The sequence below is a fragment of the Oncorhynchus masou genome, unplaced genomic scaffold (assembly GCF_036934945.1).
Source record: "Oncorhynchus masou masou isolate Uvic2021 unplaced genomic scaffold, UVic_Omas_1.1 unplaced_scaffold_3253, whole genome shotgun sequence".
Lineage (NCBI taxonomy): Eukaryota > Metazoa > Chordata > Actinopteri > Salmoniformes > Salmonidae > Oncorhynchus > Oncorhynchus masou.
In genome coordinates this window covers 380-25,738 of record NW_027009667.1, presented here as the reverse complement: position 1 = coordinate 25,738, position 25,359 = coordinate 380, and the positions used below count along the sequence as shown (strand labels likewise).

At 40.7% G+C, this 25,359-nt stretch overlaps 1 protein-coding gene across 2 annotated transcripts; it reads left to right on the top strand.

Moving 5' to 3' along the window:
* Positions 1-961: 961 nt before the first annotated feature.
* Positions 962-20,015, top strand: LOC135534320 (butyrophilin subfamily 1 member A1-like). Of its 2 annotated transcripts, XM_064961356.1 has the most exons (9): positions 962-1,108; positions 1,253-1,321; positions 2,989-3,339; positions 3,457-3,738; positions 18,043-18,156; positions 19,104-19,124; positions 19,528-19,548; positions 19,784-19,804; positions 19,950-20,015. In XM_064961356.1, exons 2-9 carry the CDS (start codon positions 1,255-1,257, stop codon positions 19,976-19,978), a joined length of 906 nt encoding a protein of 301 aa, XP_064817428.1. In that variant the 5' UTR covers positions 962-1,108; positions 1,253-1,254; the 3' UTR covers positions 19,979-20,015. The 2 variants fall into 2 exon arrangements, with proteins under 2 accessions (XP_064817428.1, XP_064817429.1); XM_064961357.1 differs by lacking the exons at positions 19,104-19,124; positions 19,528-19,548; positions 19,784-19,804; positions 19,950-20,015 and adding an exon at positions 18,486-19,086 and having other exon boundaries at positions 963-1,108.
* Positions 20,016-25,359: the final 5,344 nt, after the last annotated feature.

Genomic DNA, 25,359 nt, shown 5'->3' with positions numbered 1-25,359 from the left:
TACTCCATTGTTTGTAAACAATGTATTTGTTAAGAAACTCTGTATAGCCTCAACATGGCTACAACTCTAATTTCATGGATGGTCAGTCCTTGCATCCAAAGCTCACTTTATGAATTTGTGTGGTTTCATTTCTTCAGCTCAATCCCTCAGCTGTTTACCAAAGAAAGTGATGGGAGAACGTTTAGTTATTTGATTCCCAGATTGCCCCTTTAAGGATAATGGGATAGTGATGCTCATAGGGAAAGAGGGATCAGTGTTTGCGGAAATGTTTTTTTATTTGATTCCTTATTTCCGCTTTGTGTGTTTGATATTTGGGTTTGTGACAGTTTCTCACACCTGTTCCCGCTGCCTATCTACATCTTCAAGGAGGCCTTTGCTCATTCTAAAGATATGAAATGAATGTGACCTATAGTTCACTGGTGCTGAATAATAAGATCTGTGGAGGAAAACTATGGACTGTATAATGTAAGGGACTTCCTGTGGGAAAACACAAGACATTAAAGAGCCTCTAGAAAGGTTTGAAAGCCTTGCTCTCCTTGGCTGTTCCTTTTAATGTACATTCAAATGGAGTGTGTTTGTCTGTGGTGAGATTCAAACACGTTACCACTAGATCATTACACTAGATGTTTATGTTATACTTCCACCTCGACCAACCACCCTCCTTTCAGTTTTGCCTTAAATAACCATCTGTCTTATGTGACCATATCAAACGTAACATATACTAATTTAAATGTTCTGTATTTACGTTTACTAAGTTACATCTAGTCTAGTCATGTAACCTAACATAAACATATCATACTATATAAAAGGAGTGGCACAGATTTAAGTAAACTATAATGTGTTTTGCTTGGGTTATAGACCTCTCTATGTCATGTGGTCTGCACATCAGCCAGGCTTGGAATCCACAACCAAAACTTACCCCCACAGTTCACACCCATGTTATCTGATCTGAGCTCACTATGCAACAGTTGTGTGCAGCGATGCAGTTGAACAGGTTCTTGTTCCAAGGAATAGAAAGCAGGTAGTTTGATCACATCACAATAGTTTGATCACAGAACACTAGTACATTTATCAGACTGCAGTGCCTCAATAGGACTGATTCAACCAGGTAAATGGATCAGCTACTTGTCTTTTGAAATGTGTTATACTATATTATCCGTTGTTATTGTAGAAGTGATGCTTCAGTATTGCTTTGCTGGTTTCAAGTTATGTTAGTCTTTGTCTTTATGATGAATCTAATTGTCTTTTTCAGGGATGAAGGTGACTCAGCTAGACTGTCTGTGTGTGATTCTTCTATATCTCCTACACACAGCAGGCTCTGGTACAGTAGAATACACATTTAATATCTCACTGCCTTCAATACCTCTGTGTATGTGATTTAATATGATCTCATTGTGTCTTTAGTCACTATTGTGGTCTTAAGGGTTCAACACAGTCTAATCAAACAGAGCCGAATGAGGTCCTTTTGCTTCTCTGTCTACATAGTTCTACTACTATTGTCCGTCAGCTCCATTGTGTAAACTGTGGAGATCCCTTTAGGGTGCACTGCCTAAGGAGATTTCCTCTCCTGGTCTCCTTTCCTTCATCTTTCTGGTGTGTGTGTGATTAATATTATCTCATTGTGTCTTTTGTTGCTTGTGTAGTGTTAAGGTGCATAACCTAAGGTGGATTCCTCTCCTAGTCTCCTTTCCTTCCTCTGCAATGATGTAAAAACTAAACTAATGGCGAATCCAACTCTTCTGTAGGCCTCCACCCTATAGTACTACTATATATCCTACAGTGTTTAGTACTACTATATATCCTACAGTGTATAGTACTACTATATATCCTACAGTGTATCGTACTACTATGTATAGTACTACTATATATACCACAGTGTCTAGTACTACTATATATACTACAGTGTCTAGTACTACTATATATACTACAGTGTCTAGTACTACTATATATACTACAGTGTCTAGTACTACTATATATACTACAGTGTCTAGTACTACTATATATACTACAGTGTCTAGTACTACTATATATACTACAGTGTCTAGTACTACTATATATACTACAGTGTCTAGTAGTACTATATATACTACAGTGTCTAGTACTACTATATATACTACAGTCTCTAGTACTACTATATAAACTACAGTGTCTAGTACTACTATATATACTACAGTGTCTAGTACTACTATATATACTACAGTGTCTAGTACCACTATATATACTACAGTGTCTAGTACCACTATATATACTACAGTGTCTAGTACCACTATATATACTACAGTGTCTAGTACCACTATATATACTACAATGTCTAGTACCACTATATATACTACAGTGTCTTGTACCACTATATATACTACAGTGTCTAGCACTACTATATATACTACAGTGTCTAGTACCACTCTATATACTACAGTGTCTAGTACTACTATATACTACAGTGTCAGTACTACTATAAATACTACAGTGTCTAGTACTACTATAAATACTACAGTGTCTAGTACTACTATATATAGTGTCTACTATATATACCACAGTGTCTAGTACTACTATATATCCTACAGTGTCTAGTACTACTATATATACCTACAGTGTCTAGTACTACTATATATACTACAGTGTATAGTACTACTATATATCCTACAGTGTATAGTACTACTATATATCCTACAGTGTATAGTACTGCTATATATCCTACAGTGTATAGTACTACTATATATCCTACAGTGTATAGTACTGATATATATCCTACAGTGTCTAGTACTACTATAAATACTACAGTGTCTAGTACTACTATATATACTACAATATATACTACAGTGTCTAGTACAACTATATATACTACTCTATATACTACAGTGTCTAGTACCACTATATATACCACAGTGTCTAGTACTACTATATATACTACAGTGTATTTCAGATCAGTGCAGATGAGAGAGGAAACCACTAAACTATTGAAACTGTTAATATGTCTTTTCTCTTCAGAGAAGTTTGAGGTTCTTGGTCCAACTGATCCCATTGTTGCTGTAGCTGGTGATGACATCATTCTGCCCTGTTACCTCAAACCCAACATCAGTGCTGAGGACATGACAGTGGACTGGCTGAACCTGGACTTCTTAGACGGTCGTGTTTTTCGTTACCAAAACCACAGAATCATACGAGATGATCAGATTCCCTACTATAGAGGAAGAACTTCACTGTTTGAAGAGGAACTGTGGAGGGGAAACACCTCTTTGAAACTGACCAGGGTACAAGGCACTGATGAGGGACATTACAAATGTTTTATTAAGGCAAAGAGCTGGTATGATGATTTCACTATTCAAGTCCTCGTTAAAGGTGAGGTTTATTTTCATGTTAATGTAATAATCTAACTACAGTACAATGACATCACCTCGTTCCTTCATATTACTGGATACAGTATGTGTAACAGCCAGTCTGTCTGTGTGTCTGTAGCTGTAGGATCCAAGCCAGTGGTGTCCATTGAGGGACACAGAGAGGGAGGGATGGGTCTGCTGTGTGAAACAGAAGGCTGGCACCCTGAGCCTGAGCTGGTGTGGCTGGACAGTAAAGGAGTCCATCTCTCTGCTGGTCGTCCTGAGATACACAGAGACTTAGATGGATTCTACAGAGTCAAACAACATGTCATTGTCCAGGAGACTGACACCAACCGCTTTACCTGCAGAGTCCAACAGAGCCGGATCAATGAGAAGATGGAGACAGAGATTCACCTCCCTAGTGAGTAACAACATAATATTATTTAGACATGAAACACTTGAGATATCGATGTGTTATTTTAAAGTATATGTTTTAACCAAAGGCTTTGAGACGACAATACAAAAGATTAGTGTTTATTATGATACAATCTACTGCTGTGTGGTAGTATTAGTACCAAACCCTGTTGTTGATGTGTAATGATGTGTGGTAGTATTAGTACCAACCCTGTTGTTGATGTGTGGTAGTATTAGTACCAACCCTGTTGTTGATGCGTGGTAGTATTAGTACCAACACGGTTGTTGATGTGTGGCAGTATTAGTACCAAACCCCGTTGTTGATGTGTGGTAGTATTAGTACCAAACCCTGTTGTTGATGTGTAATGATGTGTGGTAGTATTAATACCAAACCCTGTTGTTGATGTGTGGCAGTACTAGTACCAAATCCTGTTGTTGATGTGTGGTAGTATTAGTACCAAACCCTGTTGCTGATTTGTGTGGTAGTATTAGTACCAAACCCTGTTGATGTGTGTGGTAGTGTTAGTAGTACCAAACCCTGTTGTTGATGTGTGTGGTAGTATTAGTACCAAACCCTGTTGTTGATGTGTGTGGTAGTATTAGTACCAAACCCTGTTGTTGATGTGTGTGGTAGTATCAGTACCAAACCCTTTTGTTGATGTGTGGTAGTAATAGTACCAAACCCTGTTGTTGATGTGTGGTAGTATTAGTACCAAACCCTGTTGTTGATGTGTGGCAGTACTAGTACCAAATCCTGTTGTTGATGTGTGGTAGTATTAGTACCAAACCCTGTTGCTGATTTGTGTGGTAGTATTAGTACCAAACCCTGTTGATGTGTGTGGTAGTGTTAGTAGTACCAAACCCTGTTGTTGATGTGTGTGGTAGTATTAGTACCAAACCCTGTTGTTGATGTGTGTGGTAGTATTAGTACCAAACCCTGTTGTTGATGTGTGTGGTAGTATCAGTACCAAACCCTTTTGTTGATGTGTGGTAGTATTAGTACCAAACCCTGTTGTTGATGTGTATTAATGTGTGGTAGTATTAGTACCAAACCCTGTTGTTGATGTGTGGTAGTATTAGTACCAAACCCTGTTGTTGATGTGTGATAGTACTAGTACCAAACCCTGTTGTTGATGTGTGGCAGTATTAGTACCAAACCTTGTTGTTGATGTATAATGATGTGTTATAGTACTAGTACCAAACCCTGTTGTTGATGTGTGGTAGTATTAGTACCATACCTTGTTGTTGATGTGTAATGATGTATGGTAGTATTAGTACCAAACCTTGTTGTTGATGTGTAGTAGTATTAGTACCAAGCCCTGTTGTTGATGTGTAATGATGTGTGGTAGTATTAGTACCAAACCCTGTTGATGTGTGGTAGTATTAGTACCAAACCTTGTTGTTGATGTGTGGTAGTATTAGTACCAAGCCCTGTTGATGTGTGGTAGTATCAGTACCAAACCCTGTTGTTGATGTGTAATGATGTGTAGTAGTATTAGTACCAAACCCTGTTGTTGATGTGTGGTAGTATTAGTACAAAACCCTGTTGTTGATGTGTGGTAGTATTAGTACCCAACCCTGTTGTTGATGTGTAATGATGTGTGGTAGTATTAGTAACAAACCCTGTTGTTGATGTGTGTGGTATTATTAGTACCAAACTCTGTTGTTGATGTGTAATGATGTGTGGTAGTATTAGTACCAAACCCTGTTGTTGATGTGTAATGAAGTGTGTGTGTGGTAGTATTAGTACCAAACCCTGTTGTTGATGTGTAATGATGTGTGGTAGTATTAGTACCAAACCCTGTTGTTGATGTGTGGTAGTATTAGTACAAAACCCTGTTGTTGATGTGTGGTAGTATTAGTACCAAACCCTATTGTTGATGTGTGGTAGTATTAGTAGCAAACCCTGTTGTTCATGTGTGTGGTAGTATTAGTACCAAACCCTGTTGTTGATGTGTATTAATGTGTGGTAGTATTAGTACCAAACCCTGTTGTTGATGTGTAATGATGTGTAGTAGTATTAGTACCAAACCCTGTTGTTGATGTGTAATGATGTGTGGTAGTATTAGTACCAAACCCTGTTGTTGATGTGTGGTAGTATTAGTAGCAAACCCTGTTGTTGATGTGTGGTAGTATTAGTACCAAACCCTGTTGTTGATGTGTGGTAGTATTGTACCAAACCCTGTTGTTGTGTAATGATGTGGCAGTATTAGTACCAAACCCTGTTGTTGATGTGTAATGATGTGTGGTAGTATTAGTACCCAACCCTGTTGTTGATGTGTGGTAGTATTGGTACCAAACCCTGTTGTTGATGTGTAATGATGTGTGGTAGTATTTGTACCAAACCCTGTTGTTGATGTGTGGTAGTATTAGTACCCAACCCTGTTGTTGATGTGTGTGGTATTATTAGTACCAAACCCTGTTGTTGATGTGTGGTAGTATTAGTACCAAACCCTGTTGTTGATGTGTAATGATGTGTGTGTGGTAGTATTAGTACCAAACCCTGTTGTTGATGTGCAATGATGTGTGGTAGTATTAATACCAAACCCTGTTGTTGATGTGTGGTAGTATTAGTACCAAACCATGTTGATGCGTGGTAGTATTAGTACCAAACCCTGTTGTTGATGTGTAATGATGTGTGGTAGTATTAGTACCAAACCATATTGATGTGTGGTAGTATTAGTACCAAACCCCGTTGTTGATGTGTGGCAGTACTAGTACCAAACCCTGTTGTTGATGTGTGGTAGTATTAGTACCAAACCCTGTTGTTGATTTGTGTGGTAGTATTAGTACCAAACCCTGTTGATGTGTGGTAGTGTTAGTAGTACCAAACCCTGTTGTTGATGTGTGTGGTAGTATTAGTACCAAACCCTGTTGTTGATGTGTGTGGTAGTATTAGTACCAAACCCTGTTGTTGATGTGGTAGTATCAGTACCAAACCCTTTTGTTGATGTGTGGTAGTATTAGTACCAAACCCTGTTGTTGATGTGTATTAATGTGTGGTAGTATTAGTACCAAACCCTGTTGTTGATGTGTGGTAGTATTAGTACCAAACCCTGTTGTTGATGTGTGATAGTACTAGTACCAAACCCTGTTGTTGATGTGTGGTAGTATTAGTACCAAACCTTGTTGTTGATGTGTAATGATGTGTGGTAGTATTAGTACCAAACCTTGTTGTTGATGTGTGGTAGTATTAGTACCAAGGCCTGTTGTTGATGTGTAATGATGTGTGGTAGTATTAGTACCAAACCCTGTTGATGTGTGGTAGTATTAGTACCAAACCTTGTTGTTGATGTGTGGTAGTATTAGTACCAAGCCCTGTTGTTGATTTGTGTGGTAGTATTACTACCAAACCCTGTTGATGTGTGGTAGTATCAGTACCAAACCCTGTTGTTGATGTGTAATGATGTGTAGTAGTATTAGTACCAAACCCTGTTGTTGATGTGTGGTAGTATTAGTATAAAACCCTGTTGTTGATGTGTGGTAGTATTAGTACCCAACCCTGTTGTTGATGTGTGGTAGTATTAGTAGCAAACCCTGTTGTTCATGTGTGTGGTAGTATTAGTACCAAACCCTGTTGTTGATGTGTATTAATGTGTGGTAGTATTAGTACCAAACCCTGTTGTTGATGTGTGGTAGTATTAGTACCAAACCCTGTTGTTGATGTGTAATGATGTGTAGTAGTATTAGTACCAAACCCTGTTGTTGATGTGTAATGATGTGTGGTAGTATTAGTACCAAACCCTGTTGTTGATGTGTGGTAGTATTAGTAGCAAACCCTGTTGTTGATGTGTGGTAGTATTAGTACCAAACCATGTTGTTGATGTGTGGTAGTATTAGTACCAATCCCTGTTGTTGTGTAATGATGTGTGGCAGTATTAGTACCAAACCCTGTTGTTGATGTGTAATGATGTGTGGTAGTATTAGTACCCAACCTTGTTGTTGATGTGTGGTAGTATTGGTACCAAACCCTGTTGTTGATGTGTAATGATGTGTGGTAGTATTTGTACCAAACCCTGTTGTTGATGTGTGGTAGTATTAGTACCCAACCCTGTTGTTGATGTGTGTGCTATTATTAGTACCAAACCCTGTTGTTGATGTGTGGTAGTATTAGTACCAAACCCTGTTGTTGATGTGTAATGATGTGTGTGTGGTAGTATTAGTACCAAACCCTGTTGTTGATGTGTAATGATGTGTGGTAGTATTAGTACCAAACCCTGTTGTTGATGTGTGGTAGTATTAGTAGCAAACCCTGTTGTTGATGTGTGTGGTAGTATTAGTACCAAACCCTGTTGTTGTGTAATGATGTGTGGCAGTATTAGTACCAAACCCTGTTGTTGATGTGTGGTAGTATTAGTACCAAACCCTGTTGATGTGTGGTAGTATTAGTACCAGACCCTGTTGTTGATGTGTGGCAGTATTAGTACCAGACCCTGTTGTTGATGTGTAATGATGTGTTTGGCAGTATTAGTACCAAACCCTGTTGTTGATGTGTAATGATGTGTTTGGTAGTATTAGTACCAAACCCTGTTGTTGATGTGTAATGATGTGTGGTAGTATTAGTACCCAACCCTGTTGTTGATGTGTGGTAGTATTGGTACCAAACCCTGTTGTTGATGTGTAATGATGTGTGGTAGTATTAGTACCAAACCCTGTTGTTGATGTGTGGTAGTATTAGTACCCAACCATGTTGTTGATGTGTGGTAGTATTGGTACCAAACCCTGTTGTTGATGTGTAATGATGTGTGGTAGTATTAGTACCAAACCCTGTTGTTGATGTGTGGTAGTATTAGTACCAAACCCTGTTGTTGATGTGTGGTAGTATTGGTACCAAACCCTGTTGTTGATGTGTAATGATGTGTGGTAGTATTAGTACCCAACCCTGTTGTTGATGTGTGGTAGTATTGGTACCAAACCCTGTTGTAGATGTGTAATGATGTGTGGTAGTATTAGTACCAAACCCTGTTGTTGATGTGTGGTAGTATTAGTACCAAACCCTGTTGTTGATGTGTGGTAGTATTAGTACCCAACCCTGTTGTTGATGTGTGGTAGTATTGGTACCAAACCCTGTTGTTGATGTGTAATGATGTGTGGTAGTATTAGTACCAAACCCTGTTGTTGATGTGTGGTAGTATTAGTACCCAACCCTGTTGTTGATGTGTGGTAGTATTGGTACCAAACCCTGTTGTTGATGTGTAATGATGTGTGGTAGTATTAGTACCAAACCCTGTTGTTGATGTGTGGTAGTATTAGTACCAAACCCTGTTGATGTGTGGTAGTATTAGTACCAAACCTTGTTGTTGATGTGTGGCAGTATTAGTACCAAACCCTGTTGATGTGTGGTAGAATTAGTACCAAACCCTGTTGTTGATGTGTGGTATAATTAGTACCAAACCCTGTTGTTGATGTGTGGCAGTATTAGTACCAAACCCTGTTGTTGATGTGTAATGATGTGTGGTAGTATTAGTACCAAACCCTGTTGTTGATGTGTACTGATGTGTGGTAGTATTAGTACCAAACCCTGTTGTTGATGTGTGGTAGTATTAGTACCCAACCCTGTTGTTGATGTGTGTGGTATTATTAGTACCAAACCCTGTTGTTGATGTGTGGTAGTATTAGTACCAAACCCTGTTGTTGATGTGTAATGATGTGTGTGTGGTAGTATTAGTACCAAACCCTGTTGTTGATGTGCAATGATGTGTGGTAGTATTAATACCAAACCCTGTTGTTGATGTGTGGTAGTATTAGTACCAAACCATGTTGATGTGTGGTAGTATTAGTACCAAACCCTGTTGTTGATGTGTAATGATGTGTGGTAGTATTAGTACCAAACCATGTTGATGTGTGGTAGTATTAGTACCAAACCCTGTTGTTGATGTGTGGCAGTACTAGTACCAAACCCTGTTGTTGATGTGTGGTAGTATTAGTACCAAACCCTGTTGTTGATTTGTGTGGTAGTATTAGTACCAAACCCTGTTGATGTGTGTGGTAGTGTTAGTAGTACCAAACCCTGTTGTTGATGTGTGTGGTAGTATTAGTACCAAACCCTGTTGTTGATGTGTGTGGTAGTATTAGTACCAAACCCTGTTGTTGATGTGTGTGGTAGTATCAGTACCAAACCCTTTTGTTGATGTGTGGTAGTATTAGTACCAAACCCTGTTGTTGATGTGTATTAATGTGTGGTAGTATTAGTACCAAACCCTGTTGTTGATGTGTGGTGGTATTAGTACCAAACCCTGTTGTTGATGTGTGATAGTACTAGTACCAAACCCTGTTGTTGATGTGTGGCAGTATTAGTACCAAACCTTGTTGTTGATGTGTAATGATGTGTGGTAGTATTAGTACCAAACCTTGTTGTTGATGTGTGGTAGTATTAGTACCAAGCCCTGTTGTTGATGTGTAATGATGTGTGGTAGTATTAGTACCAAACCCTGTTGATGTGTGGTAGTATTAGTACCAAACCTTGTTGTTGATGTGTGGTAGTATTAGTACCAAGCCCTGTTGTTGATTTGTGTGGTAGTATTACTACCAAACCCTGTTGATGTGTGGTAGTATCAGTACCAAACCCTGTTGTTGATGTGTAATGATGTGTAGTAGTATTAGTACCAAACCCTGTTGTTGATGTGTGGTAGTATTAGTATAAAACCCTGTTGTTGATGTGTGGTAGTATTAGTACCCAACCCTGTTGTTGATGTGTAATGATGTGTGGTAGTAATAGTAACAAACCCTGTTGTTGATGTGTGTGGTATTATTAGTACCAAACTCTGTTGTTGATGTGTAATGATGTGTGGTAGTATTAGTACCAAACCCTGTTGTTGATGTGTAATGATGTGTGTGTGTGGAAGTATTAGTACCAAATCCTGTTGTTGATGTGTAATGATGTGTGGTAGTATTAGTACCAAACCCTGTCGTTGATGTGTGGTAGTATTAGTACAAAACCCTGTTGTTGATGTGTGGTAGTATTAGTACCAAACCCTGTTGTTGATGTGTGGTAGTATTAGTAGCAAACCCTGTTGTTCATGTGTGTGGTAGTATTAGTACCAAACCCTGTTGTTGATGTGTATTAATGTGTGGTAGTATTAGTACCAAACCCTGTTGTTGATGTGTGGTAGTATTAGTACCAAACCCTGTTGTTGATGTGTAATGATGTGTAGTAGTATTAGTACCAAACCCTGTTGTTGATGTGTAATGATGTGTGGTAGTATTAGTACCAAACCCTGTTGTTGATGTGTGGTAGTATTAGTAGCAAACCCTGTTGTTGATGTGTGGTAGTATTAGTACCAAACCCTGTTGTTGATGTGTGGTAGTATTAGTACCAAACCCTGTTGTTGTGTAATGATGTGTGGCAGTATTAGTACCAAACCCTGTTGTTGATGTGTAATGATGTGTGGTAGTATTAGTACCCAACCCTGTTGTTGATGTGTGGTAGTATTGGTACCAAACCCTGTTGTTGATGTGTAATGATGTGTGGTAGTATTTGTACCAAACCCTGTTGTTGATGTGTGGTAGTATTAGTACCCAACCCTGTTGTTGATGTGTGTGCTATTATTAGTACCAAACCCTGTTGTTGATGTGTGGTAGTATTAGTACCAAACCCTGTTGTTGATGTGTAATGATGTGTGTGTGGTAGTATTAGTACCAAACCCTGTTGTTGATGTGTAATGATGTGTGGTAGTATTAGTACCAAACCCTGTTGTTGATGTGTGGTAGTATTAGTAGCAAACCCTGTTGTTGATGTGTGTGGTAGTATTAGTACCAAACCCTGTTGTTGTGTAATGATGTGTGGCAGTATTAGTACCAAACCCTGTTGTTGATGTGTAATTATGTGTAGTAGTATTAGTACCAATCCCTGTTGTTGATGTGTAATGATGTGTGGTAGTATTAGTACCAAACCCTGTTGTTGATGTGTGGTAGTATTAGCACCCAACCCTGTTGTTGATGTGTGGTAGTATTAGTACCAAACCCTGTTGTTGATGTGTATCAATGTGTTGTAGTATTAGTACCAAACCCTGTTGTTGATGTGTAATGATGTGTGGTAGTATTAGTACCAAACCCTGTTGTTAATTTGTGTGGTAGTATTAGTACCAAACCCTGTTGATGTGTTGTAGAATTAGTACCAAACCCTGTTGTTGATGTGTGGCAGTATTAGTACCAAACACTGTTGTTGATGTGTAATGATGTGTGGTAGTATTAGTACCAAACCCTGTTGTTGATGTGTAATGATGTGTGGTAGTATTAGTACCAAACCCTGTTGTTGATGTGTGGTAGTATTAGTACCAAAACCTGTTGTTTATGTGTGATAGTATTAGTACCCAACCCTGTTGTTGATGTGTATTAATGTGTGGTAGTATTAGTACCAAACCCTGTTGTTGATGTGTGGTAGTATTAGTACCAAACCCTGTTGATGTGTGGTAGTATTAGTACCAAACCTTGTTGTTGATGTGTGGCAGTATTAGTACCAAACCCTGTTGATGTGTGGTAGAATTAGTACCAAACCCTGTTGTTGATGTGTGGTATAATTAGTGCCAAACCCTGTTGTTGATGTGTGGCAGTATTAATACCAAACCCTGTTGTTGATGTGTAATGATGTGTGGTAGTATTAGTACCAAACCCTGTTGTTGATGTGTACTGATGTGTTATAGTATTAGTACCAAACCCTGTTGTTGATGTGTGGTAGTATTAGTACCAAACCCTGTTGATGTGTGGTAGTATTAGTACCAGACCCTGTTGTTGATGTGTGGCAGTATTAGTACCAGACCCTGTTGTTGATGTGTAATGATGTGTTTGGCAGTATTAGTACCAAACCCTGTTGTTGATGTGTAATGATGTGTTTGGTAGTATTAGTACCAAACCCTGTTGTTGATGTGTAATGATGTGTGGTAGTATTAGTACCCAACCCTGTTGTTGATGTGTGGTAGTATTGGTACCAAACCCTGTTGTTGATGTGTAATGATGTAGTATTAGTACCAAACCCTGTTGTTGATGTGTGGTAGTATTAGTACCCAACCATGTTGTTGATGTGTGGTAGTATTGGTACCAAACCCTGTTGTTGATGTGTAATGATGTGTGGTAGTATTTGTACCAAACCCTGTTGTTGATGTGTGGTAGTATTAGTACCAAACCCTGTTGTTGATGTGTGGTATTATTAGTACCAAACGCTGTTGTTGATGTGTGGTAGTATTAGTACCAAACCCTGTTGTTGATGTGATGTGTGGTAGTATTATTACCAAACCCTGTTGTTGATGTGTAATGATGTGTGGTAGTATTAGTACCAAACCCTGTTGTTGATGTGTGTGGTAGTATTAGTACCAAACCCTGTTGTTGATGTGTGTGGTAGTATCAGTACCAAACCCTTTTGTTGATGTGTGGTAGTATTAGTACCAAACCCTGTTGTTGATGTGTATTAATGTGTGGTAGTATTAGTACCAAACCCTGTTGTTGATGTGTGGTGGTATTAGTACCAAACCCTGTTGTTGATGTGTGATAGTACTAGTACCAAACCCTGTTGTTGATGTGTGGCAGTATTAGTACCAAACCTTGTTGTTGATGTGTAATGATGTGTGGTAGTATTAGTACCAAACCTTGTTGTTGATGTGTGGTAGTATTAGTACCAAGCCCTGTTGTTGATGTGTACTGATGTGTGGTAGTATTAGTACCAAACCCTGTTGATGTGTGGTAGTATTAGTACCAAGCCCTGTTGTTGATTTGTGTGGTAGTATTACTACCAAACCCTGTTGATGTGTGGTAGTATCAGTACCAAACCCTGTTGTTGATGTGTAATGATGTGTAGTAGTATTAGTACCAAACCCTGTTGTTGATGTGTGGTAGTATTAGTATAAAACCCTGTTGTTGATGTGTGGTAGTATTAGTACCAACCCTGTTGTTGATGTGTAATGATGTGTGGTAGTAATAGTAACAAACCCTGTTGTTGATGTGTGTGGTATTATTAGTACCAAACTCTGTTGTTGATGTGTAATGATGTGTGGTAGTATTAGTACCAAACCCTGTTGTTGATGTGTAATGATGTGTGGTGGAAGTATTAGTACCAAATCCTGTTGTTGATGTGTAATGATGTGTGGTAGTATTAGTACCAAACCCTGTGTTGATGTGTGGTAGTATTAGTACAAAACCCTGTTGTTGATGTGTGGTAGTATTAGTACCAAACCCTGTTGTTGATGTGTGGTAGTATTAGTAGCAAACCCTGTTGTTCATGTGTGTGGTAGTATTAGTACCAAACCCTGTTGTTGATGTGTATTAATGTGTGGTAGTATTAGTACCAAACCCTGTTGTTGATGTGTGGTAGTATTAGTACCAAACCCTGTTGTTGATGTGTAATGATGTGTAGTAGTATTAGTACCAAACCCTGTTGTTGATGTGTAATGATGTGTGGTAGTATTAGTACCAAACCCTGTTGTTGATGTGTGGTAGTATTAGTAGCAAACCCTGTTGTTGATGTGTGGTAGTATTAGTACCAAACCCTGTTGTTGATGTGTGGTAGTATTAGTACCAAACCCTGTTGTTGTGTAATGATGTGTGGCAGTATTAGTACCAAACCCTGTTGTTGATGTGTAATGATGTGTGGTAGTATTAGTACCCAACCCTGTTGTTGATGTGTGGTAGTATTGGTACCAAACCCTGTTGTTGATGTGTAATGATGTGTGGTAGTATTTGTACCAAACCCTGTTGTTGATGTGTGGTAGTATTAGTACCAACCCTGTTGTTGATGTGTGTATTATTAGTACCAAACCCTGTTGTTGATGTGTGGTAGTATTAGTACCAAACCCTGTTGTTGATGTGTAATGATGTGTGGTAGTATTAGTACCAAACCCTGTTGTTGATGTGTAATGATGTGTGGTAGTATTAGTACCAAACCCTGTTGTTGATGTGTGGTAGTATTAGTAGCAAACCCTGTTGTTGATGTGTGTGGTAGTATTAGTACCAAACCCTGTTGTTGTGTAATGATGTGTGGCAGTATTAGTACCAAACCCTGTTGTTGATGTGTAATGATGTGTAGTAGTATTAGTACCAATCCCTGTTGTTGATGTGTAATGATGTGTGGTAGTATTAGTACCAAACCCTGTTGTTGATGTGTGGTAGTATTAGCACCCAACCCTGTTGTTGATGTGTGGTAGTATTAGTACCAAACCCTGTTGTTGATGTGTATCAATGTGTTGTAGTATTAGTACCAAACCCTGTTGTTGATGTGTAATGATGTGTGGTAGTATTAGTACCAAACCCTGTTGTTAATTTTGTGGTAGTATTAGTACCAAACCCTGTTGATGTGTTGTAGAATTAGTACCAAACCCTGTTGTTGATGTGTGGCAGTATTAGTACCAAACACTGTTGTTGATGTGTAATGATGTGTGGTAGTATTAGTACCAAACCCTGTTGTTGATGTGTAATGATGTGTGGTAGTATTAGTACCAAACCCTGTTGTTGATGTGTGGTAGTATTAGTACCAAACCCTGTTGTTTATGTGTGATAGTATTAGTACCCAACCCTGTTGTTGATGTGTATTAATGTGTGGTAGTATTAGTACCAAACCCTGTTGTTGATGTGGTAGTATTAGTACCAAACCCTGTTGATGTGTGGTAGTATTAGTACCAAACCTTGTTGTTGATGTGTGGCAGTATTAGTACCAAACCCTGTTGATGTGTGGTAGAATTAGTACCAAACCCTGTTGTTGATGTGTGGTATAATTAGTGCCAAACCCTGTTGTTGATGTGTGGCAGTATTAATACCAAACCCTGTTGTTGATGTGTAATGATGTGTGGTAGTATTAGTACCAAACCCTGTTGTTGATGTGTACTGATGTGTTATAGTATTGGTACCAAACCCTGTTGTTGATGTGTAGTAGTATTAGTACCAAACCCTGTTGATGTGTGGTAGTATTAGTACCAGACCCTGTTGTTGATGTGTGGCAGTATTAGTACCAGACCCTGTTGTTGATGTGTAATGATGTGTTTGGCAGTATTAGTACCAAACCCTGTTGTTGATGTGTAATGATGTGTTTGGTAGTATTAGTACCAAACCCTGTTGTTGATGTGTAATGATGTGTGGTAGTATTAGTACCCAACCCTGTTGTTGATGTGTGGTAGTATTGGTACCAAACCCTGTTGTTGATGTGTAATGATGTGTGGTAGTATTAGTACCAAACCCTGTTGTTGATGTGTGGTAGTATTAGTACCCAACCATGTTGTTGATGTGTGGTAGTATTGGTACCAAACCCTGTTGTTGATGTGTAATGATGTGTGGTAGTATTAGTACCCAACCCTGTTGTTGATGTGTGGTAGTATTGGTACCAAACCCTGTTGTTGATGTGTAATGATGTGTGGTAGTATTAGTACCACACCCTGTTGTTGATGTGTGGTAGTATTAGTACCCAACCCTGTTGTTGATGTGTGGTAGTATTGGTACCAAACCCTGTTGTTGATGTGTAATGATGTGTGGTAGTATTAGTACCCAACCCTGTTGTTGATGTGTGGTAGTATTGGTACCAAACCCTGTTGTAGATGTGTAATGATGTGTGGTAGTATTAGTACCAAACCCTGTTGTTGATGTGTGGTAGTATTAGTACCAAACCCTGTTGTTGATGTGTGGTAGTATTAGTACCCAACCCTGTTGTTGATGTGTGGTAGTATTGGTACCAAACCCTGTTGTTGATGTGTAATGATGTGTGGTAGTATTAGTACCAAACCCTGTTGTTGATGTGTGGTAGTATTAGTACCAACCCTGTTGTTGATGTGTGGTAGTATTGGTACCAAACCCTGTTGTTGATGTGTAATGATGTGTGGTAGTATTAGTACCAAACCCTGTTGTTGATGTGTGGTAGTATTAGTACCAAACCCTGTTGATGTGTGGTAGTATTAGTACCAAACCTTGTTGTTGATGTGTGGCAGTATTAGTACCAAACCCTGTTGATGTGTGGTAGAATTAGTACCAAACCCTGTTGTTGATGTGTGGTATAATTAGTACCAAACCCTGTTGTTGATGTGTGGCAGTATTAGTACCAAACCCTGTTGTTGATGTGTAATGATGTGTGGTAGTATTAGTACCAAACCCTGTTGTTGATGTGTACTGATGTGTGGTAGTATTAGTACCAAACCCTGTTGTTGATGTGTGGTAGTATTAGTACCCAACCCTGTTGTTGATGTGTGGTAGTATTGGTACCAAACCCTGTTGTTGATGTGTAATGATGTGTGGTAGTATTAGTACCCAACCCTGTTGTTGATGTGTGGTAGTATTGGTACCAAACCCTGTTGTTGATGTGTAATGATGTGTGGTAGTATTAGTACCACACCCTGTTGTTGATGTGTGGTAGTATTAGTACCCAACCCTGTTGTTGATGTGTGGTAGTATTGGTACCAAACCCTGTTGTTGATGTGTAATGATGTGTGGTAGTATTAGTACCCAACCCTGTTGTTGATGTGTGGTAGTATTGGTACCAAACCCTGTTGTTGATGTGTAATGATGTGTGGTAGTATTAGTACCAAACCCTTGTTGTTGATGTGTGGTAGTATTAGCACCAAAACCTGTTGTTGATGTGTGGTAGTATTAGTACCCAACCCCGTTGTTGATGTGTAATGATGTGTGGTATTATTAGTACCCAACCCTGTTGTTGATGTGTGGTAGTATTAGTACCAAATCCTGTTGTTGATGTGTGGTAGTATTAGTACCAAACCCTGTTGTTGATGTGTAATGATGTGTGGTATTATTAGTACCAAACCCTGTTGTTGATGTGTCGTAGTATTAGTACCAAACCCTGTTGATGTGTGGTAGTATTAGTACCAAACCCTGTTGTTGATGTGTAATGATGTGTGTGGTAGTATTAGTACCAAACCCTGTTGTTGATGTGTGGTAGTATTAGTACCAAACCCTGTTGATGTGTGGTAGTATTAGTACAAAACCCTGTTGTTGATGTGTGGTAGTATTAGCACCAAACCCTGTTGTTGATGTTTGGTAGTATTAGTACCAAACCCTGTTGTTGATGTGTAATAATGTGTGTGGTAGTATTAGTACCAAACCCTGTTGTTGATGTGTGGTAGTATTAGTACCAAACCCTGTTGTTGATGTGTTGTAGTATTAGTACCAAACCCTGTTGTTGATGTGTGGTAGTATTAGCACCAAACCCTGTTGTTGATGTGTCGTAGTATTAGTACCAAACCCTGTTGATGTGTCGTAGTATTAGTACCAAACCCTGTTGTTGATGTGTTGTAGTATTGGTACTAAACCCTATTGTTGATGTGTAATGATGTGTGGTAGTATTAGTACCAAACCCTGTTGTTGATGTGTAATGATTTGTGTGTTTTAGGTGAGTTATTTGATACAACCCCATGGAGAATGGCCTTCATTGTGTTATGCTGTCTGGGAGCCATTGCTGTGATTGGTTTATCTCTGGCTATCTACTACATGTGTAATAAGAAAGGTAATGGAGAGATTATATGAACGTTGTTTGTTGGAATGAAATGTCTGCAATGTTTTTTTCATCCTCACCACATCACAGTGGTTGTATTATACGGATACAGGATAATATACTAAACCTGCAGGTGATTAACATGTTGACACTGAGGACTGATTTAATCTGCAGATGAATAACATGTTGACACTGAAGACTGATTTTAATCTGCAGGTGAATAACATGTTAACACTGAAGACTGATTTAATCTGCAGATGAATAACATGTTGACACTGAAGACTGATTTTAATCTGCAGGTGAATAACATGTTGACACTGAAGACTGATTTTAATCTGCAGGTGAATAACATGTTGACACTGAAGACTGATTTTAATCTCCAGGTGAATAACATGTTGACACTGAGGACTGAGGTTAACCATCAGGTGATTAACATGCTAATCAGGTGTGATAATAGATCAACTCAATCTGCAGTGGGGAAAGTATTATCCTTACCTGGGGGAGGCAGGGGCGGCAGGTAGCCTAGTGGTTAGAGCGTTGGATTGGGAACTGGCAGGTTGCAAGATCAAATCCCCAAGCTGACAAGGTAAAAATATGTTTTTCTGCCCCTGAGCAAGGCAGTTAACCCACTGTTCCTAGGCGGTCATTGAAAATAAGAATGTGTTCTTAACTGACTTGCCTAGTTAAATAAAGGTAAAATGAACTCTGATATACCTGGATCACTGATAGACCAGTCACATTTCATTCATTAAACTAAGAAGTGGTAGTGGGTAGAATATCTTCATTGGAGAAGTTGTCTCACAGAGGTACGCTGGACTCATTTTTGTGGTGGAACTCAATTAGGATTTATGACATTAGAGAAGTAAAATGAGACAAGGAGTCCCAGAGAGAGACTACATCTTCTAGTGTTCATGTTAATGATGTTCTCACTGTCTCCCATCTACTCTACATGTTTACAGTTCACCTCAAGAAGGAAAGTGGTAAGTAGTGTCTTCAGATCATCACTTTGCAATAATTATTTGAAGCATTGAAAGTATTTTTGGTTGCTGAGCACATTTTAAGATGTTCCGTCTGATGTTGGAACAGTGGTATGAGACAAGGGCCGGGATTCAATTCAAGGAGCATTATAACACAGCACAAGATTAACAGACTTTTAAAGGTATTTTACACATGAGTCCACATGTGCAGTGTTTACCATGAATGTGATCTCTGTGAATGCCGGTGGAAAATGCCTTTAAAAAGTGCTTTGTCAGCTGTGAAGTGCCCTGCGGTCTACTGCACATTGGATTGAATCCCGACCAAGGAGTCCCAGAGAGACTACATCTTCTAGTGTTCATGTTAATGATGTTCTCACTGTCTTCCATCTACTCTACATGTTTACAGATGAACTCTGGGAGCAGAATCGTAAGTACTGTCATCAGATCATCACATTGATAATATTATATAAACCAATGTCTCTTCTATAGATGTAACTTCTAGTGAAGTAGAAACACCTCATGTTGTTCATATTAATGTTCCCTGACTTTTATCTGATGTTTGAACATTGATATGAGACAAGGAGTCCCAGAGAGAGACTACATCTCTAGTGTTCATATTAATGATGTTCTCACTGTCTTCCATCTACTCTACATGTTTACAGATGAACTCTGTGAACAGAAATGTAAGTAGTGTCTTCAGATCTTCACTTTGATAACGTTATTAGAACCACAAAATGAACATTTTCTTTAATTTACCGACTTCAAGTACAAAAACATTTTAAGAAGGTTATTTTGAGGTCATTGAGCTCATACTCTACATGTTTACAGATGACCGCACTGAGGAGCTAAGTAAGTAGTGTCTTCAGATCATCACTTTGCTAGAATAATTTGAAGCATTTTAAGTGTTTTTTGGATGAAAGTGCAGTGATAGACATTTGGGTGATAACCAAACAAAAAAATCAAACATTGTTTTTCCACTGTAATATTTGGTTGTGTTTATGGATGGTTGATGACATAGTGATAACACATTGGAAATTCAACTAACTTTTGGCTGTCTTTACATATTCTGTAGGTTGTAATCTCGCTGATCAACGTCTCAACCAAATATTACCCAAATATCCACGTTGAGATTACGTAGCTTGCCCAGTGGGTAGTTTCTGATGGACCAGTCACATTCATTTAATGAAATTAAGAAGTGGTGGATAGAATATCTTTATTGGAGAAGTTGTCTCACAGAGGTACGCTGGAGTCATTTAGGTGGTGGAACTCAATTAGGATTTGTGACATTAGAGAAGTGATATGAGACAAGGAGTCCCAGCTCATCACTTTGAAAGAATTATGTGAACCATTTTATAAAGGCTATTCGTAATCCAATTCAAAACTTACTTTGAGGCCCCAGGTATGTGATGTTGCCGTCAGATGCTCTTTCAAAGTAACAGGGAATACAAATCTCGAATAGTGTAAAAACAAACAGAAATGTATTTGCCAGACAATGGCTCCACGTTTCCAAAACACAGGTCATTTCACAGGCTACAGAGTCTTTCCATGATAAAAGCAAAATAATTATTTAAACAGAAAATTATATATAGTAGTATTTTTTTCTTGTTTGTGTAAAAAGCGACCCTAAAAAGTCCTAGCTGACCCATAATGTATGTTACTCCATACCTGAGACCTAGCTGACCCATAATGTATGTTACCTCCAATACCTGAGACCAAGCTGACCCATAATGTATGTTACCTCCATACCTGAGACCTAGCTGACCCATAATGTATGTTACTCCATACCTGAGTCCTAGCTGACCCATAATGTATGTTACCTCCAATACCTGAGACCTAGCTGACCCATAATGTATGTTACTCCATACCTGAGACCTAGCTGACCCATAATGTATGTTACTCCATACCTGAGTCCTAGCTGACCCATAATGTATGTTACCTCCAATACCTGAGACCAAGCTGACCCATAATGTATGTTACTCCATACCTGAGTCCTAGCTGACCCATAATGTATGTTACCTCCATACCTGAGACCTAGCTGACCCATAATGTATGTTACTCCATACCTGAGACCTAGCTGACCCATAATGTATGTTACTCCATACCTGAGTCCTAGCTGACCCATAATGTATGGTTACTCTATACCTGAGACCTAGCTGACCCATAATGTATGTTACCTCCAATACCTGAGACCAAGCTGACCCATAATGTATGTTACTCCATACCTGAGTCCTAGCTGACCCATAATGTATGTTACCTCCATACCTGAGACCTAGCTGACCCATAATGTATGTTACTCCATACCTGAGACCTAGCTGACCCATAATGTATGTTACCTCCAATACCTGAGACCAAGCTGACCCATAATGTATGTTACTCCATACCTGAGTCCTAGCTGACCCATAATGTATGTTACCTCCATACCTGAGACCTAGCTGACCCATAATGTATGTTACTCCATACCTGAGTCCTAGCTGACCCATAATGTATGATAACTCCAATACCTGAGACCTAGCTGACCCATAATGTATGTTACCTCCAATACCTGAGACCAAGCTGACCCATAATGTATGTTACTCCATACCTGAGTCCTAGCTGACCCATAATGTATGTTACCTCCATACCTGAGACCTAGCTGACCCATAATGTATGTTACTCCATACCTGAGTCCTAGCTGACCCATAATGTATGTTACCTCCAATACCTGAGACCTAGCTGACCCATAATGTATGTTACTCCATACCTGAGACCTAGCTGACCCATAATGTATGTTACCTCCATACCTGAGTCCTAGCTGACCCATAATGTATGTTACTCCATACCTGAGACCTAGCTGACCCATAATGTATGTTACCTCCATACCTGAGTCCTAGCTGACCCATAATGTATGTTACTCCATACCTGAGACCTAGCTGACCCATAATGTATGTTACCTCCAATACATGAGTCCTAGCTGACCCATAATGTATGTTACTCCATACCTGAGACCTAGCTGACCCATAATGTATGTTACTCCATACCTGAGTCCTAGCTGACCCATAATGTATGTTACCTCCAATACATGAGACCTAGCTGACCCATAATGTATGTTACCTCCATACCTGAGTCCTAGCTGACCCATAATGTATGTTACCTCCATACCTGAGTCCTAGCTGACCCATAATGTATGTTACCTCCATACCTGAGTCCTAGCTGACCCATAATGTATGTTACTCCATACATGAGACCTAGCTGACCCATAATGTATGGTTACTCCATACCTGAAACCTAGCTGACCCATAATGTATGGTTACTCCATACATGAGACCTAGCTGACCCATAATGTATGTTACTCCATACCTGAGACCTAGCTGACCCATAATGTATGTTACTCCATACCTGAGACCTAGCTGACCCATAAAGTATGTTACCTCCATACATGAGACCTAGCTGACCCATAATGTTTGGTAACTCCATACCTGAGTCCTCGCTGACCCATAATGTATGGTTACTCTATACCTGAGACCTGAGCTGACCCATAATGTATAATTACATTTACATTTACATTTAAGTCATTTAGCAGACGCTCTTATCCAGAGCGACTTACAAATTGGTGAATTCACCTTCTGACATCCAGTGGAACAGCCACTTTACAATAGTGCATCTAAATCATTAAGGGGGGGGTGGTGAGAAGGATTACTTATCCTATCCTAGGTATTCCTTGAAGAGGTGGGGTTTCAGGTGTCTCCGGAAGGTGGTGATTGACTCTGCTGTCCTGGCGTCGTGAGGGAGTTTGTTCCACCATTGGGGGCCAGAGCAGCGAACAGTTTTGACTGGGCTGAGCGGGAACTGTACTTCCTCAATGGTAGGGAGGCGAGCAGGCCAGAGGTGGATGAACGCAGTGCCCTTGCTTGGGTGTAGGGCCTGATCAGAGCCTGGAGGTACTGCGGTGCCGTTCCCCTCACAGCTCCGTAGGCAAGCACCATGGTCTTGTAGCGGATGCGAGCTTCAACTGGAAGCCAGTGGAGAGAGCGGAGGAGCGGGGTGACGTGAGAGAACTTGGGAAGGTTGAACACCAGACGGGCTGCGGCGTTCTGGATGAGTTGTAGGGGTTTAATGGCACAGGCAGGGAGCCCAGCCAACAGCGAGTTGCAGTAATCCAGACGGGAGATGACAAGTGCCTGGATTAGGACCTGCGCGCTTCCTGTGTGAGGCAGGGTCGTACTCTGCGGATGTTGTAGAGCATGAACCTACAGGAACGGGCCACCGCCATGATGTTGGTTGAGAACGACAGGGTGTTGTCCAGGATCACGCCAAGGTTCTTAGCGCTCTGGGAGGAGGACACAATGGAGTTGTCAACCGTGATGGCGAGATCATGGAACGGGCAGTCCTTCCCCGGGAGGAAGAGCAGCCCGTCTTGCCGAGGTTCAGCTTGAGGTGGTGATCCGTCATCCACACTGATATGTCTGCCAGACATGCAGAGATGCGATTCGCCACCTGGTCATCAGAAGGGGGAAAGGAGAAGATTAATTGTGTGTCGTCTGCATAGCAATGATAGGAGAGACCATTTGAGGTTATGACAGAGCCAAGTGACTTGCTGTATAGCGAGAATAGGAGAGGGCCTAGAACAGAGCCCTGGGGGACACCAGTGGTGAGAGCACGTGGCGAGGAGACAGATTCTCGCCACGCCACCTGGTAGGAGCGACCTGTCAGGTAAGAGTGGGCCGCGCCGGAGATCCCCAACTCGGAGAGGGTGGAGAGGAGGATCTGATGGTTCACAGTATCGAAGGCAGCCGATAGGTCTAGAAGGATGAGAGCAGAGGAGAGAGAGTTAGCTTTAGCAGTGCGGAGCGCCTCCGTGATGCAGAGAAGAGCAGTCTCAGTTGAATGACTAGTCTTGAAACCTGACTGATTTGGATCAAGAAGGTCATTCTGAGAGAGATAGCGGGAGAGCTGGCCAAGGACGGCACGTTCAAGAGTTTTGGAGAGAAAAGAAAGAAGGGATACTGGTCTGTAGTTGTTGACATCGGAGGGATCGAGTGTAGGTTTTTTCAGAAGGGGTGCAACTCTCGCTCTCTTGAAGACGGAAGGGACGTAGCCAGCGGTCAGGGATGAGTTGATGAGCGAGGTGAAGTAAGGGAGAAGGTCCCCGGAAATGGTCTGGAGAAGAGAGGAGGGGATAGGGTCGAGCGGGCAGGTTGTTGGGCGGCCGGCCGTCACAAGAAGCGAGATTTCATCTGGAGAGAGAGGGAGAAAGAGGTCAGAGCACAGGGTAGGGCAGTGTGAGCAGAACCAGCGGTGTCGTTTGACTTAGCAACGAGGATCGGATGTCGTCGACCTTCTTTTCAAAATGGTTGACGAAGTCATCTGCAGAGAGGGAGGAGGGGGGGAGGGGAGGGAGGGATTCAGGAGGGAGGAGAAGGTGGCAAAGAGCTTCCTAGGGTTAGAGGCAGATGCTTGGAATTTAGAGTGGTAGAAAGTGGCTTTAGCAGCAGAGACAGAGGAGGAAAATGTAGAGAGGAGGGAGTGAAAGGATGCCAGGTCCGCAGGGAGGCGAGTTTTCCTCCATTTCCGCTCGGCTGCCCGGAGCTCTGTTCTGTGAGCTCGCAATGAGTCATCGAGCCACGGAGCGGGAGGGGAGGACGGGAGCCGGCCTGGAGGATAGGGGACATAGAGAGTCAAAGGATGCAGAAAGGGAAGAGAGGAGGGTTGAGGAGGCAGAATCAGGAGAAAGGTTGGAGAAGGTATGAGCAGAGGGAAGAGATGATAGGATGGAAGAGGAGAGAGTAGCGGGGGAGAGAGAGCGAAGGTTGGGACGGCGCGATACCATCCGAGTAGGGGCAGTGTGGGAAGTGTTGGATGAGAGCGAGAGGGAAAAGGATACAAGGTAGTGGTCGGAGACTTGGAGGGGAGTTGCAGTGAGGTTAGTGGAAGAACAGCATCTAGTAAAGATGAGGTCGAGCGTATTGCCTGCCTTGTGAGTAGGTGGGGAAGGTGAGAGGGTGAGGTCAAAAGAGGAGAGGAGTGGAAAGAAGGAGGCAGAGAGGAATGAGTCAAAGGTAGACGTGGGGAGGTTAAAGTCGCCCAGGACTGTGAGAGGTGAGCCGTCCTCAGGAAAGGAGCTTATCAAGGCATCAAGCTCATTGATGAACTCTCCGAGGGAACCTGGAGGGCGATAAATGATAAGGATGTTAAGCTTGAAAGGGCTGGTAACTGTGACAGCATGGAATTCAAAGGAGGCGATAGATAGATGGGTAAGGGG

Excerpts from the sequence above, each read along its gene's own strand:
- LOC135534320 (XM_064961356.1), top strand. The coding sequence starts at position 1,255 with ATGAAGGTGACTCAGCTAGACTGTCTGTGTGTGATTCTTCTATATCTC. Across the intron at positions 1,322-2,988 it reads CCTACACACAGCAGGCTCTG|AGAAGTTTGAGGTTCTTGGT; the intron begins GTACAGTAGAAT and ends TTTTCTCTTCAG. Across the intron at positions 19,549-19,783 it reads TGAACTCTGGGAGCAGAATC|ATGAACTCTGTGAACAGAAA; the intron begins GTAAGTACTGTC and ends ACATGTTTACAG.